At 40.9% G+C, this 20620-nt stretch overlaps 1 protein-coding gene across 6 annotated transcripts in view; it reads left to right on the top strand.

Annotated features, from left to right (window-relative positions):
• The window catches only part of msi2b (musashi RNA-binding protein 2b), a 965373-nt gene that overhangs the window by 921685 nt on the left and 23068 nt on the right, over positions 1-20620 (top strand). For 4 of the 6 annotated variants that reach the window (XM_034178760.1, XM_034178763.1, XM_034178761.1 and 1 more), the window contains exon 12: positions 16229-16408. The exons of the other annotated variants lie outside the window; for them this stretch is intronic. In XM_034178760.1, the coding sequence (XP_034034651.1) occupies positions 16229-16408 (180 nt within the window). The remainder of the gene's footprint in view (positions 1-16228; positions 16409-20620) is intronic. 6 annotated transcript variants of the gene reach the window in all.

Genomic DNA, 20620 nt, shown 5'->3' with positions numbered 1-20620 from the left:
GAATGATCAAGCTTGTTGAGGGAAATAATCCATTATATTTCCTTGCTGATTAGGATACAGATGTAGACTGTGGATCTTTTTTCTCATTGTCTTACTCAGTGAAAGCAGGTGACTCTGTGGGATAGGATAGTCTTTGATTCCAGATGTGTGCTTCAGGCTACCCGTTTCTGTCCTTGGCCAAAACACAAAGTCTTGTCCAGAGACACTTGGAGCAACTTATGTTTGTGATTTGGCACTGTACAAATAAATTAAACTGAAGATGAACACTTCATCTACATTGTCTCTGTCCACCCAGCTATAAATGGATACCAGCCTTCACTGAGGAATTAGCCTGTGTTGGGCTGACGTCGCTTCTAGAGGGATTTTTATCTGTTTCACGCTACAGTATCCGGGAATAAGCACTGGCCCAATGGGCCTCAAGGCCTGTATAGGGTTTACATAGTGAGATACCACAATTTTTTAAGATTTTAATTGGTTTCTCAAAGACAGATCCATTGATTTTTATTCAAATCTGTTAGTTGTATGCATCCCACTGACAATTAGTGATATAGGACCTGACGCCCACATAGGGAAGACTCCCCACTAAGCAGGATGCCAGACCAAAACACGTTACTTCTCCAACTAAGACCAGTGCTAATTTACAGCTGACTGGGCCAAGGCATATGAAGTGTCTTGCCCAAGGACACAAATTATATATGTACATATTGGTATGCCAAAGCAGGGTTGGTGTCCAAGTGGTTAGTGCCCATGTTTTCACTGCAGAAGGTTCCCGGTTCAAATCCCACTCTTGCCACATTTCTCCATGTAATGTGGAGTTGTGTCAGGAAGGGTATCCAGTGTAAAACTTGTGCCAATTCAACATACAGATCACCTCAGATTTGCTGTGGCGACTCCAAATGAAATCAAGGAAGCAGCCAAAGGGTCTTACTTTTATATTGGTAGGCCAAATCCTTATCCCACTGAGCTGCTAGCTCTGTAATGGTCTAAAATTGCAGTGTCGTCAGGTGCAGTGCTGATGAGTTTGTGTCATCTGGCATCAAGAAACATTTGTGGCACAGACCAGCAAAAATTGATCTAAAGCCCTACACAGTGTTTCTGCTATTCAAATAATGTTGCAGTCAGGGGTGTGTGGTGTCCCAAAACAGAAGGCTCCTGGTTCAAGACCACCAGTGCACATTCTCCTTCTAATGTGGAGTTGTGTCAGGAAGGGCATTTGGCATTAAACTTGTGCCAAATCAATATGCAGCTCTGTATCTGATCTGTTGTGGTGACCCAAGCAAAAAGGGAGCAGCCAAAATAACTTACTTACTTTAATAATGCAATCATCAGACTTACACAAGCAGTGCAGCTTTGTGGTTTTCCCTGAGATTGAGCGCCGTGTAAATAAAAATGTGGTGACAGACACGTCCAACATGGATTTCCACTTTACACCACATACCATCCGATCAAAAACTGGCAAGATAAAACCCAGTTTTACCCTCAAATTCAAACTGTATCAGAAGTTGTGTGTTTTGAGTAATGATCGTGTATCACATATCAAATCAAAACAGGAGATAACAGTGTTGTTAAACCCCGAACCTTAAAAACAGATTTTTGTGAGATAAACTGGGCAGGAGGACATGGAAATTCTGTAATTTAAATATTATTAATCTATTTACAACGATCGACAATGTCTTGAGTGGATGAGGGTCTGAGACATAATTCCTCTTCAAGCTAATTCACATTTAAACATTCATTATTTGGAGCCAGTGTCACTTTCAGATTTTTATACCCCCATCACACATACGCCGATTGAGGGCGAATGGTGTCAGAATTACACATCCGGCCACAATCGTGAAATATTGAGGTGCAGTCTGAAGACCTACAGACGGCAGTCTATGAGCAGTCTGCATATTTGGTCGCATTCGCTCGGCTGTCCTGCGTGTGTTGCACATGTTCAAAACACTCTTGGCTCCATCAAGATGGGAGGCACATGCGGTCTATGTGCAGTTTTTGCATCATCTGATCGCAGTCTACATATTCTGACGGCATCAAAACAGCATCTGAAACGATCTGATCGCGGTTGATTTAGCTTTGAGATCGATCGGTCACATCCAAGCCTGCCAGCGTGTTGTGCCATGGATATCCACCTCCACTGGACCTCGGCCAGGGAAGGCAAAGGAAATGTTGATATGTAATAATGTGTATGTGGTACACATTCATCATGTACAGTGCATGTGAACAGCACGCTATCAAACCGAAAGCACCATGTGCCGCTGCTCCTCTTCATAGTCTTATGTGCACTAATGCATCATAGCGCACGTCGGGCATGGAGCTGAATGGATCTCACCGCTGTAATATAGATATTGTTACCTGATCACCACCTAAACTCTGTAGGAGGTGTGACGTGGAAATGTATCGTCAGCCCGTGATAATATTATTAAAAATGAAACTCACCTCCAACAAGGAACCACGATTGTTTAAAGGCACAGAGTGCACAAGAACCAATCCACAACCTGTGGTGAAAAGCTGTGTGCTGCAAATAACCAAAAATCCTATGCAAAAATTAAATCCTATGTGATAATCGAACCAACTTCACGGTGTACAGAGTTTTTGCTCCTGAAGTGAGCAAAAACGAAAAAAGAAATTAAAGTTCACTGGAAAGGCTCCGTCAGATGCATGGTGTGACTGCTTGGCCCAGTGCCAGCAAACTTTCAGCATAGGTGTCCAGTGGCGTGTGCGTCCTGCACTTAGTGGCTCATGCAGCCATTATGAACACAAGCAGACACACAGCTGAGTGATCATTTCAGCCCCACGTGTGTGCGCAGGGCACACATGCACGTGAGGAACACAGCGCTGCCCCCCACTCCAGGCCCGTGTTTACCATCCAGACGTTTGGACATCAGGCAGTCTTCAGCGCCTTCTATGGTCGTCTGACAACAGTCTGTGTCATCTAAACTATTGATACCATCGTGCAGTCTGGCACCATGGTAGTCTGGCTGCATTCTGACACTGCTGGCCACACCTCTTTCCCTCCCGACTGCGTTCAATAATGGTAATATTTGCCGTTTCGGCCTGGTTCCTGCCCATTCTTGCTATGTGTGACGGGGGCTTTAGTCTTTGTTAATCTTCAGGGCATGTAAGGCAGACCAGACATCTTTGAAAAATATATGTTCAACCCAACGTCCAGCACTGTAAGCTCTGAGCCAGCTCACAACAGGATAATTTTTGCTGACTGTCAATAATTGAGTGGCTTCTCTCAGGTCTAACTACACAGGTCCCATGCTTGCTATAAAATTCTTTAGTGCACCCAGTGTAGGCTTCACTGCATCACATCCAGAAAGAGATTCTGTTTTCCGCACAATTCAGTATCCGCGTTCCCCCCTTTTCTGTTCAGGTGCGGTCATCCAGTCCACCCGCAAGTGGGCCTAAAAGGAATCTAAAGCTTTGTTGAGATTGTCCATTATGTAAAGAATACCACAAAAGCAGAAAAGGAAATTAGAAAAAAAAAATAAATTCTGCAAAGAGATCTGAGTATGGGTGGGTAAATGTAAGAAGAAATCATCTGTTAAAATTCATTAGCCAAGCTTCTGTGAACACAAAATGACAAGACATTAAATATGTATTATTTATGAAATGTCTGTGCTGTCTGAAAAGGGTGTATAGTGCTGTTAATTACTCAGCCATTCATTCAGAAAAGATTATTTCAAATGGAAAGTGAAAGCAAGGCGAGACAGCAAAAGAGCTGTTAGCTTCATTCACGCTATTTTTAAATGACATTGGCGAAAATGGAAAAGCCAATTTGGCACCTCTAAAATTCACAGCTAATTTGAGTGTGGGCATGTCAGGATTATTGACATCTGTGGTGTGATGTGCTTTGATGGCCACCAGGAAATTTCAGCAGAAAGAGAGGCCATCCTCCAGAGACAGTTTAAGAAATTTTTATTTTTAAAATTTATATAGGTCTTGTACCACACACTCCAGAAAGGGGACATTAAAATAGGTTGCACCCATTTGTGCGTCTGTCACACTCTTTGTCACTGCAATGATTTATCAGTGCTTCCAGGTATCACTTTTAAATCAGATGCACGTGCTCTCTGGAACAGAATCTAGGAGTAGTTTGCACATGAGCGCTCTGTGTCTTTTGTGACCTAGTTAAAAGTAGGTCCAGGTCAAAACTTTGTCTCCATGGTAACTCAGCAACACTGTCAGGTATTGCTTTCAAATCAGATATACATGCTCTCTGGACCACAATATTGGAGGAGGTTGTATTCGTGATCAGCTTAAAAGTAGGTCACAGTCAAAACTTCACACTCATACACATGCACTAAATTGATACACTTTAAAGTTATAGTATGTAGGATTTAGGGGTGTTTACGAGCAGCAATGGAATATAGCACTCATAGTCATTTTGTAATTACCTGCAACTATGAATGGATGTGTTGAATAGGCCCTTCATATTGACATGTGAGCGAGCCCCCTTGTGGAGGCCGGCGTATTGATATAATGCCCCAAAGGTACCATACTTGACTCCACATTTTGTGGCTGGAAGACTGAAAAAAGAACAACAGGAATCAGTCCCCCCCCCCCCCCCCCCCCCCCCCCAAAAAAAAAAATTATGAGAACCCTTGTTTTTGTGAAATGGACAATCATTCATTCAGTGCATCTGGAAAGTATTCACAGTGCTTCACTTTTTCCACATTTTGTTATGTTAGAGCCTTATTCCAAAAATCGATGGAATTCAGTTTTTCCCTCAAACTTCTACACACAATACCCCATAATGACAATGTGAAAAAATGTTTGGAAATTTTTGCAAATTTATTAAAAATAAAAAAAAACTAAGAAATCACATGTACATAAGTATTCACAGCCTTTGTCATGGAGCTCGGAATTGAGCTCAGATGCATCCTGTTTCCACTGATCATTCTTCAGGTGTTTCTCCAGCTTAATTGGAGTCCACCTGGGGTGAAATTCAATTGATTGTACATGACTTGGAAAGGCACACACATGTCTACATATAAGGTCCCACAGTTGACAGTCCATGTCAGAGCACAAACCAAGCATGAAGTCAAAGGAATTGTCTGTAGACCTCTGAGACAGAATTCTCTCGAGGAACAATTGTGGGGAAGGGTATAAAAATATGTCTGCTGCATTGAAGGTCCCAATGAGCACAGTGGCCTCCATCATCGATAAATGGAAGAAGTTCAGATCCACCAGGACCTAGAGCTGGCCACCCATCTAAACTGAGAAATCAGGGGAGAAGGGCCTTAGTCAGGGAGGTGACCAAGAATCCGATGGTCACTCTATCAGAGCTCCAGCATTCCTCAGTGGAGAAGGGAGAGCCTTCCAGAAGGACAGTCATTTCTGCAGCAATCCACCAATCAGGACTGTATGGTAGAGTGGCCACAGACAGAAACCACTACTTAGTAAAAGGGATATGGCAGCCCACCTGGAGTTTGCCAAAAGGCACCCGAAGGACTCTCAGACCATCAGAAACAAAATTCTCTGGTCTGATGAAACAAAGATTGAACTCTTTGGTGTAAATGCCAGGTGTCATGTTTGGAGGAAACCAGGCACCATCCCTACAATGAAGCATGGTGGTGGCAGCATCATGCTGTATGGATGTTTTTCAGTGGCAAGAACTGGGAGAAGGATGAATGCAGCAATGTGCAGAGACATCTTGGATGAAAACCTGCTGCAGAGCGCTCTTGACCATAGACTGGGGCGTCGGTTCATTTTTCAGCAGGACAGTGACCCTAAGCACACAGCCAAGACATCAAATGAGTGGCTTCAGGACAACTCTGTGAATGTCTTTGAGTGACCCAGCCAGAGCCCAGACCTGAATCTGATTGAACATCTCTGGAGAGATCTGAAAATGGCTGTGCACCAACGGTCCCTGTCCAACGTGATGGAGAGAGGAATGCAAAGAGGAATGGGCAAAACTGACCAAAGATAGATGCGCCAAACCTGTGGCATTATTTTCAAGAAGACTTGAAGCTGTAGCTGCTGCCAAAGGTGCATCAACAAAGTATTCAGCAAAGGGTTAAATACGTTTGTACCTGTGATTTCTTCATCTTTTTATTTTTAATATATTTGAAAAAATGTAAAACAAAAAAAAAACTTTTTTATGTTGTCATTATGGGGTTTTGTGAGTATAATTTTAAGAGGGAAAAATTAATTTACTTCATTTTGGAATAAGGCTGTAACATAACAAAATGTGGAAAAAGTGACGTGCTGTGAATACTTTCCGTATGCAACGTGTTGCTTACCAGAAAAATCAAGGGAGAATGAAAGCATGTAAAGAAACAAAACTCTTGACTAGTGAAAGGATAATGGCATCTGCAACCTCATCACTAGATGGCACTAATTCCTACACGTTGAAGTTTTAATTATATGTATATGACTTTGTACTTTTATATATAAATAACACTTTACAGAGGCAATCTTTGGGACACTGAAGTATCCAACTTGTTTATTTATTTACATTTTGAATCACAAATTACACACTTAAAATTGTGTATTTGTCAGATTCTGCTAAAGGTTTCTACTGCAGTTTTAATCCCAAACTTGGTATAGAACACATCAGTGATGCAGCCCAAGGAACATTTGCTATATTTTATCATCAGCATGATTAGTTTTCTTTCCTGAGAAGTGAGGAAAATAGAGCAGCAGTACTTTCAAGGTTTGTGATTCCTCCTTAAAGGCAGTCACCTGGCAAAGTGGCAAAGAGAGCAGGGCATTTATCCACTTAAGGAGCACCACCCCGATGATGTCAGTAACAGATGACTGGGAGACACTCCCCTCTCCGGCGTCTCGACACCAGATTTGGTCACTGAGGGCAGAAGGGAAAGAGGATGGGGGTAGTGGAGATAATTATCAGTATAAATGAAGCCTTGTGAAAGATTCGCACTGCTAGGTCCCCTGATCTAGTCTCCAAGGCAACCTCAACACGCTCATTTGTTTTGTAGATGAGTAATTACACCCAATTAGTGACCAGTGGAAAAAGGAATCCAAGAATGGGCCATTGTTCTGGATAGATTGTGTGAATATTAATAGTGGGACGGTCGGAGGCACAGTGATATGATTGGTGATACTAATGCAGCTGTGGGCACACTCTGCCCAGTCTCATACCGCATAACGGATCAGATAGCCACTGATGAAAATATATGACTTTCAGAACGTTTGCCTGCATACGTGTACGTGACTGTGAGCCGCGCTCTTGTCCCATTGACTCTGTCCGGAAAACAAAACCAGTTTACTCTTCAGCATCTGAAGCCAGTGCATGCTGTTGAATCAAATTCACTTTTTGGACATATGTGCAGGAAAAAGAAATCCGACAAAGAAAAAAGATCTAATACACTTCAGAAGTTAACAGTTTATATAGAAACAACACAGTGTTAAAGTTTATATAGAAACAACACAGTGTTAGAGTTCTTATGCATTTCTCAATGGGCATACTCTTTTTGAGCCATGTTTCCATTTTCTGGATATTTCAGTACAAAGGTGAGTCTCTTAACTGAGGAACTTTGTATAACGTTATGCTCATGTGCATAAGTACATGGTACTCTGATGAAAAAGGGCTCACCCTTTCACATTGTTATTAGTTTTATTATAAGAAATCAATATATAAATGAAAGGCACTGGATGGGGCAATGCATGCCCTGCACACATTCATGATACTGTGCTGTAAGAGTATGACATCATTTAAAGATGTAGGAGGAGAGCAGCAGGGAGATCAAAAGATGGACATATTTAATCTAGGTCTGGTTTTTGGTCTGTACTGACATTTCATGACCTCTATTTTAGAGATACTATGGATAATGTGATTATGATGTCATTTTAAAACACTTCAGTGATGTTATCATGACATCACTTGTACCATGTAGCAAAGTCAAGTCCAGGAGTGTGTGCTGGTGCTGTGCTTCGTTGCATCCACGACACCATGGAACCACCTTAGATCTTGGATGGCAGCCACACAGGCAAACAACCGGTCCATTCCCACATCTCTAAACTAACCATCTATCTACCACACCCAGGTAAATTGTGGGCGGCCCTTTAATCTGCTCCAGCCACTGGGGTTCTCAGCACTCAGGGCGCTGCATGCTGTATCATACGCAGAGAAACACACCACTTGGCTGAATGTCAGAGCTGATGCTCTCTGACAGTGCAGGTGATACTCCTCATCTTAGTCTCTCTAAGTAACCACTGGTTTGATACAGTGTCTTGTCCAGCGGTAGCCAAGGATCTTTCAAAGAGACTGAACACCAAAGACATCCAGCCATCACCTTAGGTCAGTGATTAGCATTCAAGTCACACAACCATACACCAAGACTGCATCACTAGGACCCTAAAAATTTGAACCTTTGTTGTCCTGCAAAGATATCAGCATCTGTCCAGCCACCTCATGACTCCATAAGCTCTTCCCAGGTGCCTCTTGATCTCAAAGGTCGAGGACCTACAGACACGTACTGTATGTCACTGCTGAGATAAGTGAATGTCTCTACAAGTTTAACATTTTAACCACACACAGAAACAGTTCTGATGGCTGAGTTCAGGAAGTCTTTTAAAGCCTGGATCTTAGTCTTGGCCCAGGACAATTGCAAACCCAGACACTTCAATACTTCACTCATCTTCTCAAGTGCTACAATCGTAGTATCCATGGATTCCACAAAGATCACAGCATTGTCTTCGAAGTCAAGGTCAGTAAACCTTTCCTTGCCAACAAAACCACCCAAGTCACTGGTTTCCACAACCATACCCAACAACCAGTCCATCCAAGCATTGAACAGTGTAGGAGCCAGAACACACCCTTGGCAAACAACAGTTATCACTGGGAAACACTGAGTCTTTATCCTCCGCTACGCACAGCACTCACAGTATCTGTGTATAGTCTGGCCATGATGTTTAGTAACTTCTTGGGGATCCCACAAATTCTCGGGACGTCACAGAAAGCACTCCAGTCAACTGACTCAAAACGTTCCTGCAAAAATCAACATAGGCTGCAAAAAAGCACTGCCAATGTTCGCACTTGCATTCTATGAGTACTCACAGGCCATGTAGCCAGACTGTTCCGGTTGCTGAGTAGCTGGAACTGAATCCTATGAAGAATAATCCTTGCAGGCACCTTCCCCAGCACAGAGATACCCTTATAATTGTTCCAGTACATACAATCACCCTTTCCTTTCCAGACTGGGACAACAAATCCTGTCTTCCAATCTGTAGAGATGATACCCGTCTCCCAGATTGAAACAAATATTGGTTGTGATGCCAGGAGAACAGCATCTCCACCTGCCTGGAGGAGCTCCGCTCAAATGTCACAGATCCCTGATGCTTTCCTTGCCCTTAGCACTTTCATGGCCTTTGCAATCTCAGCGAGATTTGGTGTTTCACAGACAACTGGAGAATCAGCTGCAAAAACCCTGGCACCAGTAATGTCTAACATACCAGCAGCATGCTCAGGCTTATACACAGCTCAAAGTAGGCAGCCCACCGTGACAGTATAGCAGCAACTGTAAGAACTGAACCATCCTCTGCCATAACTGCAGTGGGATGAGGTGTAGGTTTGGAGGAACAAAGTGCTTTGTAAGCAGGTCGAGGATCATAAAACCACAGATGGTTTGTCACCTGATCACACCTCCATGTCCATTCTCAGGGTCATCATAGCCTGCTTTTTTTAGCTCCCTGTACAGCCTAAGATTTCCATCAAGTACTGCAACACCTCTGGATGATACTTAGCGTCCTCAGATATCAAGCACCTCCTCCTATGGACACTAGGGGATCCAGTACAATCCTCACAAACTGTCATGGTCTGGTTGGGGAGGAACTCCCACAATGTATTTGGATCACCATTTATGTCTGTCAAGTCCATCCATCCATGCATTTTCTCTACCCACTTACTATAATTAAGCGTCATGGGGGGGAGCCTATCCCAGCAGTCACAGGGCATGAGGCAGGGTACACTGGGCAGGATTGTCTGTGTAGAGCAGATATTTCTCCAAAACTAAGGGACTGTGCAAGAAGGAGACGAGTGAGGAAAGACACCAGCACACCCAGACAACCCTGAGCAAGTTATAGGCTTCTGTGGCTGCGACTGGATACATTACACATAGTGCAAGTTTGGTTTATTTTGCATCACCAGTTATACAGCTTCATGATGAAGTGGTACAGAGAAGGATTTTATTTAAAAAAAAAAAAAATGAAAAACTTGAAAATTCAGCTACAATTTGCCAGAAGGCACTTCAGTGAGGTTTGATCTGTTTTGTTGGAAGACAATTCTTCTCTACTCTACTGCACTATGAAGCTAAGAGAAAGGAACACTTTCTATAAACATTTCTGGTATATTGTTTGGAAGTAGTTTAATACTTGCTTTGAACATTTTTTGTGCAGCGTTTTATTTTACCAGTCCATACATTTCAGAGTGGATGGCTTTAAAACAACAAGTCAGTGTGTTTTCTGTATCCTACATTGTTTACTATTGTTATGGCTCTTTATTGGAGTGTGCGTAGTGGCTACTGACGCTTGCACGACTTGATCCGCGCACTTGCACACACTTCGTCTTGACGATCCCACCCGTTGTTTTCCCAGCTGAATGTGGTGCTTTGTTCCGCTGGATACCATGGGTTGTGCACTGGACGCTGCGTATATAAAATAATTATTTCGTAGTGGATTAATCATTTTCTCTCTGAGTTGGCTGTTGAAAACACCTCTAATCGCTTCCAGAATCACAGAGGACTATTCCAGCTGCCGCTTTTCTCTCTCGCACGCACACGCTTAATCACGTGGAGAACGCATTGGAACAAGGTAAGAATTTGGAATGTTTATATTGTAATTGCTTGGTCAAACAGCTGTATGTTCTTTAATTCTTATGAGTAGCTGTAAAATTATGTTTATGATAGATTTAACATCTCGTTATAATTGTTCAGATGAGCTGCGCTCTGATGCGGTGCGCTGATGCAATCACTCGCACTCACACAGTGCTTTTGACTTGTTTGCGCAATGTTCACTTGAAGTTCATGTAATTAATGCGTGAGGGAGATTTTGAACATTTAAAAATTTTCTTTGCACACATGCATGAAGCTGCGCACAGTTTGCAGCGGTTTACAATGGGTTTCCTGCATGACAGAGTGTGTGCAAGTGCACGGATCAAAGTTGTGCAAGTGTCAGGGGGCCTTTACACATGACACTCTTCTAATTGTTTTGATTGTGGTATGGTTGGGGGGGGGGGGGTGTTTGTTTTGTTTTTATTTACATTCTCCATGTATAAAAAAAAAAATAAAAATAAATATATAATATAAAGACAGAATTTTACCTTCAAGTGGCAAGTTTTGATGAATTTTGGATAGGAAAAGGTTCTGCTGGTGTAAAAAAAAAGTATTAAAGTACATTAAAATTGGGCTTTTCTTCCACAGGTAATCCATTTTTGAACAATTGCATTTTTACAGAGATGACAATACTTGATCTTTTATCACGTTATGATTGACATTGACATGGTTTATTTTTAGAAGTTTGAGTGGTATTTAAGGAAAACTTTATCAGACATTATATTTTAAGAAAACTTTGTCAGATTTAGGCTTCACTATTCCAAACTTGATATATTTCATCATAAATTCCAATAGCATGGTCTGTGCTATTATCAGATGTTTTTTCCCATTATAATTATTCCATTGATTCAGTTTTCCTCATTAGCAAGGCCAATCCATTTTCTGTGACATTTGTCTAAGTGAAGTAAATGGAATGATTGGTTCTTGAGCTTTGTTCAATGTGTCAGGCATTATGTGACGTACGTGGGAAGGCTGCCGTATTTAGAGCCTATAATTTGATGAGTGGGCAGACAGCCCACAAGTGGTGAGATCAGAGTGCTAAAAAGCATTGGCGGAGAAGCACGGCTGATGCTTACATTCCATTTGGCAGAAGTGGACTGTCTCACTCTGAATGGTTGAGGTAAAGTGGCTATGAATGACTATTCGCTCCAGGTCCCAAATAAAAGAACAAATACACAGCAGGGGAACCCACCATGGAAAAAGCCGGTGCCACCAATCTCAGCACCCCCCCCCCCCCCCCAGTAGATTAACTCTGTTATCAAAGAGATGTACGAAGGAGTCGTCTCTTTTAATTGCACTCTTTATATGAGCAGCTTGTCTCAGATTAAGAGGACAAGCAATAAATGTCAGTACGATTTATTGCTAAATGACATTTTCTAAACTGTTGATAATCCGCCATCTGTGTCAAAGAGAGAATCATTCCAAGAGGCCAATTTTAGACGTGCTTAGAGTACTTAGTGCAGCCCTGAATGCCTGACATCAATAAACATAAATATCTGTGTACCTCATTCAGAGAAATATCACACATAAAACCCTTTTATTGTGTTGCTATTGGTCCAAGAAGAGGCTTTAAATTAATTATTGATTGTTTTGCATTGTGTATATTTTCATTTAAATGACTGAAGCTTCCTTCAGGTATTCCACAGAAAAACTGAAATGAGAAAAGTATTGGCCCGTGATTTCATAATTCTTCAATATCATCTGATTCCTCAGTGACAACAAGAAAATAAGAGACATGTGTCTTTGTTCTGTCTTTAAATTATTTGGATATATTCTTCTTAAGGCATCTTGACACTTGTAAGCATTTAACCCCCACGCTTCCGCACAATTCATTGTGCCAGTGTGACCGGCTGTGTCCCGCTGCATGCTACACTTTGTGCCACTGGACGCTGCGTTATATAAAATAAATATTTTGTAGTGGATTAATCATTTGCTCTCAGAGTTTGACTGATTAAAAACCTCTAAACGCTTCCAGAATCACAGAGGAATTTTCTACAGCTGCAGCTGTTTTTCTCTCTCTCTCTCTCGTGCGCTTCATGGCATGGACAACGCATTTGGAATCCTCTAAAATGTTTTATATATTTATATTGTAATGGCTTGGTTAAACAGTTGCATTTTCATTCCTTCTTATGACTATTTGTAAAATTATGTTTAAATAGATTTAACATCTCATCATAATCGTTCAGATGAGCTGCGCTGTGATGCGCTGCACTGACGCACTTACTTGCAGTGACACCCAGTGTTTTTGAATTGTCTGCGCAATGTTCACATGAACTTCACAATATTAATGCGTGCCAGAGGTTTTGAACATTTCAAAATTTTCTTTGTGCACTTGCACGAAGCCGTGCACAGTTTACAGTGTTTTCCAGTGGTTTACAAGAAGTTTGCGATGAGTTTACTCTCCGGCACGGCAGATTGCGTACCCGTGTGCGGATCAAATTGATGCAAGTGTCAAGGCACCTTTACTTAGTAACATTTACCCATGGGGTGGCCTGTGAGCTTATTGGGAGCTGCAAAGGTTCACTTGGAGAGGTCCAATTGAACTAATGCAAAATCAGCAGGAATTCCCACTCTGTTGTTCATTTACTCAATTTTAACAACCTAATTTTCTTCAAATTAGGTGCTAAAAGGTTCACAGACTGTTCAGTGAAATAACATACTTCATGTCCTCTTGACTTGCTGTTGTCATTCATTGACACTGATGATAGATAACAGATATCAAGATCATTTTATTTACTTGACTGTTGGCCTTTGAACAAATGCAAATATGCGTGCTAATGGTTTGGTCTACAGCATCTGTAATTATGCTTTTCCACTGCATGGTACCTACTCAACTTGAGTTACCCACCTTTTTCAGTTTTACATTCACCTATGTGTGTGTGTGTATATATATATATACATACACACACACACACACAGTAGTGTTCAGAATAATAGTAGTGCTATGTGACTAAAAAGATTAATCCAGGTTTTGAGTATATCTCTTATTGTTACATGGGAAACAAGGTACCAATAGATTAAGTAGATTCTCACAAATCCAACAAGACCAAGCATTCATGATATGCACACTCTTAAGGCTATGAAATTGGACTATTAGTAAAAAAAAAAGTAGAAAAGGGGGTGTTCACAATAATAGTAGTGTGGCATTCAGTCAGTGAGTTCTTCAGTTTTGTGGAACAAACAGGTGTGAATCAGGTGTCCCCTATTTAAGCATGAAACCAGCACCTGTTGAACATGCTTTTCTCTTTGAAAGCCTGAGGAAAATGGGCCGTTCAAGACATTGTTCAGAAGAACAGCGTAGTTTGATTAAAAAGTTGATTGGAGAGGGGAAAACGTATACACAGGTGCAAAGAATTATAGGCTGTTCATCTACAATGATGTCCAATGCTTTAAAATGGACAAAAAAATCAGAGACGCATGGAAGAAAATGGAAAACAACCATCAAAATGGATAGAAGAATAACCAGAATGGCAAAGGCTCACCCATTGATCAGTTCCAGGATGATCAAAGACAGTCTGGAGTTACCTTTGTCATATATATATATATCAATTTTATACAATACCAAAAGATGACAACACGTCAGTATGATGTGTTGAGGTTCTATAATCGACAGTAGAAATGTAGCACCTGGTGTTAACAGCAAGTTGAGTTGTTACCATCCGGTGGGAAATTGCACCTTGACTTTGGGACTTTGGGAAATGACTGAATGTTACTGTACATTAAATTAAAAACAGGAGCTTCCCCAATTGACATGGGGAGGATATAAAGCATAACAATACAACTCTGAAGGTGTAAGCTTATCAAAACTCGACAACAAAATGATGTAACTGAAGTATAAGATGAGCAGGTTTTCAAGAATACGATCAAGCAAAAAATGACTCCTGCCTTCCTCTTGGTTTCTTGTGGCAAGAGCCAAGTGTTTGTGTGTGTGTGTCTGAAGTGTGTCAGTTTGGCCAGATATTAACTTTCATTTGGTCTTATATCAATAATAATAATAATGAAAATAAACTTTTGATAATATTGTTTCAGTAAAATCCAACGTGGATTGTCCCCCACACCCACGTGTCATCAGTAACATCCTATTTCATCATTTTATTGACATTATTAACAGTTGAGAAAATTTAAACTCATGTACTGCAGAGGGATATTTGGAGTGGCCTGATTTTGTTTAGTTTTATTTTTTGCCATGTGTTGTTGGACAAAGTTAATGTGAAGCTGTATCAGCCTATTTGTAACAGCACATTATCTCCATTTCTGCCCAGTATTACAACAGTAACAATGCGGTAGGCATGGGCCGGTATGACAGTGTGAAGGTGTGATAACTGGAGGTAAAAATATAGCAGTACATAGTAGTAGTACTCCAAACCTCCATAGACACATTTCAGTCTTGATGTGCACATTCTCTCTCTTTTCTGCTCCTTCTTTCTCTTCCTCTCTTTCCTCTCAATCTCTCCTCAAGGCCACAGTTTATGACTTTAATGAAAACCATCATTGTTGTTTTTTTTATTTTTTCGGTAATGAATACATTGTCTCTGAATTAACCAGTGAGGTTTGCCTGAATTAATTCACACTAAAGCACCAGTCAGCACATCATTCATTATAAAAATAAAATCCTAATTTTTTTTAGATGTCACATATCAGTAATTTTCCACCAATGGGTTGGAGAAATGTTTCATGCTTCAGGTTGCGTGCTGCATTTTGTTTAACAGTTTGCTGCACCTTGAGCATTTTGCTTTGAAATACAGTAGAATGAGTTGGGAGGGTAACAAAAAATTATGTTATCTTCCTCAATAACTAGCTACGAGTATTTATTTCACCAACATAGCAATATAAATCCCTTTATTATCCCTGAGTTTCAAAATTACGTTGTTGTTTGAATTTGACTAACAGCTATGAGTGGTGTTCCCATAGTTACACAGTCATGTTTGATATATTGCCTCCTCTTGCAGCCACTCTTTAAAAGCATGTTTTGTTTAGTTTTTTACGTGGCCTTCCTCCTCTAAGCCATCGCTGTCTTTTTTTGATGTAGTATTTCCTTTCTGCTTCAGCCATAGCACACAACTTTTAGCTGAGCAAACGGTGCCAAGGAGTACATACTGTTGGAACAGTATGAACAGGTTTAGAAGTGTGCCACTTTCAAACAGTAGTATACGTGAATCTAGAAACCAGCCCATGCCTACATTACAGTTCTGGCTGGCCTCTTGTATTTGTAATGGCTAAGTTAGAGTACTGAAACTCGTCATAGGAACTACTGCCTGGCAATGCTTGTTAATTGTACAAATGGCCAAGGATGTCAACTAAAAATGGTGTGATGCACCACCAAGCTTTGATCAACAATCTGGACGTTGACTTTAAAGGTGAAAAAGTTGATTTCCCCAATGATGGAGTCCCCTCCTCCTCCCCTTCCCACCCTATACTGTATCTCCCAGGCCTCCCCGATTACGGGTTTTACTCTGCGCCCAGTGACCAGCGGGGGGGGCCCTGCTCCTTTGCTGACTATGGCTCCCTGGGGCCCCAAGCGGCTCAGATGCTGCACAGTGAGCATGCCACCTCTGCCTGCAACTCCCCCCTCCAGCACCTACACAGCCCGGATCAGTTTAAGAACCCAGGTTTGTATAATCTACCTCATCCACAGTTTGGATTTTTCAGTTTCATTCATGACATTCTTCCATGCAGGTGGTCTAATTTTTTTTTTTTTTTTTTAACATTTTCTCTTCCTTTTTTTACACAAAGAAAAAACTTCCTTCCCCTTCAAAAAAAAATACACAAGTTTTGCTGGAAAAGATAGCATTGCATGGTTTTTCCTCCTTTTTTAAATTTTTATATTTTCTATTTCTTTGTGAAGTTACATTCACGCCCTTGCTTGCACTTGAGGGGCCCACACGTACAGAATATACAGTAATCCTTCATTTGCATGTGAAGAAAATACTTACTGATGATGTCGGAGAGTACCCCGGCCTTTCCACCAGAGCTCAGGTTTACTTAAATCGTAACAGCAAATGAGCGAGTAAGTGAGAGAGTCATAGTAATGTTTTGGGAAGTCCTTATAAGCTACATTAAGTGTGGGAGTGATTGCTTCTCTTAGTATGTCAAAGTCTATATGGAAAATCAAAATGTTAAAAGCTTAAGTGTGAAATTATTCTCACAGCAATTCATATAATGCAATCATTGCTGGACCACATGACTGTATTTTCATGGCGTGTGCCTCTGCTTTCTTTTATTTCTCTCACTTGCCTTATTTCATTGTCGCTTTCTCAAACCAGAGAGGAAATTGCACTGACAACTAAAATGCACACTAGAATTTCAAAATGTGCATGTAATTAATGAAAATATTAGAAGTTCACACTGTATTTAAGAGCAGATGGAAATCTTTACAAATAAAACATGACACTTACACATATACTCATGTCTTTTGCTTATCTATTGGTTGGGCTGTTCACCAGATTACTCAAAATGCTAAGTTGATGAAAATGTTGGGACTGTTTAAGAATAGATAGCTTAAAATGTTGGGGTGAATATGATTAAACAGCTTTCTAGACAGATGTGTTTGGTGATGCTGGTGTCTCTGCAGGGGAACGAAGGTCCAAGTCTTTAGGGTCTCAGTCTTTCTTGTCTTACTGTATGTTTGTGAGACATGGAAGTTAACCAGTAACCTAAGGTGACAACTTGATGTCTTTAATAACTAGGTCTCTTCAAAGGATGCTTGAGTACTTCTGGATTGACCTTGTGTCAAACGAGCAGTTACTTAGGGAGACAGATGAAGAGCAACAGCTACGGCATTTTGGCAATAAGGAGCGTTTCTCTGTGCACGACCCAGCGTTCAGGTGCCTCGGTGTTGAAGAAACTGACTGCTGCAGAAAGTCATAGTGCAGTTGGATGTTTACTTTCAAGAGGTGGGAAGGGACTGGTTGTCTGCCTTGGTGGATGCCATCCAGGAATGTAGGCGGTTCCATGGTGTGGTGGATGCTGTCATATGCTGCCCCAACCCATGCTCCTACATCTGACCTATGAATAAAGTGTAGGAGCCAGGAAATTCTGAAATATTTTTTTAAGATTTGTTAGATGGGGCATTTTGGTGGGGAATCTCTGATCCCCAACCGGTTTTCATTTGTATAAGGTGAGAGGAGGTTTTTCACGCTGCTGTTGGGTTGTTTTCAGTTTGTCGGTGAGGACACATTAATGTTCAGATGTTTTCATGTCTGTGTACTGTTGTTGCTGATTAATGTGTTTTTAACAAGATATGAGTTTGTGGAGGTTTGTGTATTTTTAGCACTATCTCTAATGCTCCACTTTGCAATTGTTTTAAGAAATAAAACCACAAAAAAAACCTGAAGTTGTTAATCTCGTTGACTTGTTGTGTCCACCACACAATACCACATGTTGAAGCAGTGATGACTTCTGATGGTTTGTGCAGGCTGAAGAATAGACCAGCAGCAGAGCCGCATGCACACAGTAATGGCCTGAAGACCTACTTGTATCATGTTGTCTTGAGCTCATTATAGTGGATATAAGAGCAGGAAGGTTGTTGGGTGGATAATTAGACCGAAAATGTTCTTTGAGTTTGGTAAAGCACCCATTTGTCACACCTTAGGGCCCATTTTCAAATCCTGAATGGGTCAGCAAAGCTCGAGTTCGACTCTGCCTTAAAATAAGTCTCTATCAATATAAAATGAGCTGTTTTGGAAGTCAATACTGTGCACAGTATTCACTCTCGAATGAGGCATTAGACAAGAATTCAGCACTTTCTTTCAGAGTACTTTGCACATAGTTGTCACTCTGAACTTAGTGATTTTTCTCTGCACTGTTTTTTGTTTGTTTGTTTTTCCTTTCAAAAACATGTACCATAGGATTGGGCCCTATCTTCCACACAGCGTAGCATAAGTATCCTTCCAGGTCTACATCTGACACAGTTGAAGTTTCATGGGGCACGCCTCGTGCCCATGTCTGAATAGAATCATGTGTTGATGTGTTGGTCTGAAAATGAGGCCTCCTCAGATGCGTTTCTGGTGGATTTCTGCAGTGAGGAGGAAGAAAGTGATTGGCCACAAAAAAAAACTGGTGATTTTTCTCTTAAAGGGGACAACAGGAGGCACTGTGATTGGTTTATTTCATGTTATGCCCAAAACATGGCCCGTACTGATTAGGGGATTAAATACAACCTATTTTCACCCTGTGCCCGATTTTGAGGTCAGATTATGCACACTTCAAATAGCAAAGTGGAGTTGTATGTACCCAAAATGCACTTGTGCTATGCACAATAGATTGTGCACTACAGATCATGCGCTACAGAAGAAAAACAAAAAGAAAGTATTTTTGTTACTCCTCATTTTTGTGGGGTTGAACCTTAAAGAGTTTGGGTTTGGGAATTGAACCCAATGACCGTTTGCTTAATTAGCAAGTTGCTGTCTCGTCGAAGCTGCAGTGACACTGACACGAGAAAGCATAGTACAGGTAGAATATAGGATGGACTTTCTGAGACCAATTTAAAAGTGGCACTGACATGACATAGCTTTAAAATAAATGCACGATAGGATGTAAACAACATTAGTGTGAACATATTAATGTCTCTATTCAGACTTGCTATATCACAGTGCATGCAATTCTGAGTAAAGGGCTAATCTAACTTAATTTCCATGTGGGAGCATTTTTGCTTTGAAAGCTAAAGGCTAAACTAGTGAAAAAAACACTCTTGAGCCACATTCTGGTAATAATATTTTTTTTTAAAGAAATCAGCAGGCTGACGAACTGAGGATTGCCATTTCATCTGAGAAAAAAAAAAACTTAATTATATAATAAGCCGGCCTGCTGGGGGCTGTGCAGACAAGATAAGCGTGCCAGCTGCTCACTGTTTAAAGACGCTCTAGTTAAACAGTTGACACTGTTTGTGTTCCGTGAAAAGACTTTATTTCTCTGGAATTCTACACATGGACATCAAAAGTATGTTTTTCATCTCTTTATAACAGATAACTGTTAACACGCGGCCAGTAGATGAGTACGTTTCCCGTAGAGCCAAGTGATGCTGTTAGTTTTCCATGTTTAAAAATAAAATGAGATTATGCTGTATTTTACAACAGGTATTCCACAAAAAGCTTTTGCAATTATTATTTTTTTTTTTTTTTACTTTGTGCCAATTGCATATTTTTTTATCAGTTTTGAATCAGGATCAGGGTAAGACAGGGTTATGCAAAACTGTCAGCAGAGATTGCTGTGAAGAGATCACTACGCTTTTCTTTGTCCGCGACTCAGTTTTTTTTTTTTTTCCTTGTTCTCTCGTGTCTCGGCCTCTCTCGTGTCTCTCGGCCTTTAGTTGGCACCTGGATTTTCAAAGGACATTTTATGAGTCTGAGTTGCTCTTACTCACAGAACAAAGGTGGTAAGTCATGCACAGTATTTCTTTTTCATCTCTCGAGTTTGGACCAGCACATGAACTTGGGTCAAGCTTTTATATTTCCCCTTTATGGCTCCTTCTCTTGTCTCACATACCTTTTTTATGTCGATTTTTTTTTCCCAGCAGACATAAACACTAAAACAGGGAGTTGACAGTGTTTCCAGCCGTATTGACTTTTTTTGTAGATTTTTGCTGGTTTTGTATGACATATTGGAAGCATTGAGACGAGCAGAACTCAACCCCAAAAATGTCAAATGGGTGCAAGCAAAATCAAAATCTTTCAATAAATTAATCTCTGCTTGAACTAATACTGTGTTATTCTTCCTATTCAGCAGCCAATGTTTTCTAAGTACTCCCTCACATTGTGCATGGCAGCATTTACACTGCAACGCTCTTAGTGTATTGGCATGATGTTAGCATTTCCAGCAGTGTG

Source organism: Thalassophryne amazonica, chromosome 9 (genome assembly GCF_902500255.1).
Source record: "Thalassophryne amazonica chromosome 9, fThaAma1.1, whole genome shotgun sequence".
NCBI lineage: Eukaryota > Metazoa > Chordata > Actinopteri > Batrachoidiformes > Batrachoididae > Thalassophryne > Thalassophryne amazonica.
The sequence above is the reverse complement of the archived record's forward strand: the minus strand, read 5'-3'. Positions and strand labels throughout refer to the sequence as shown.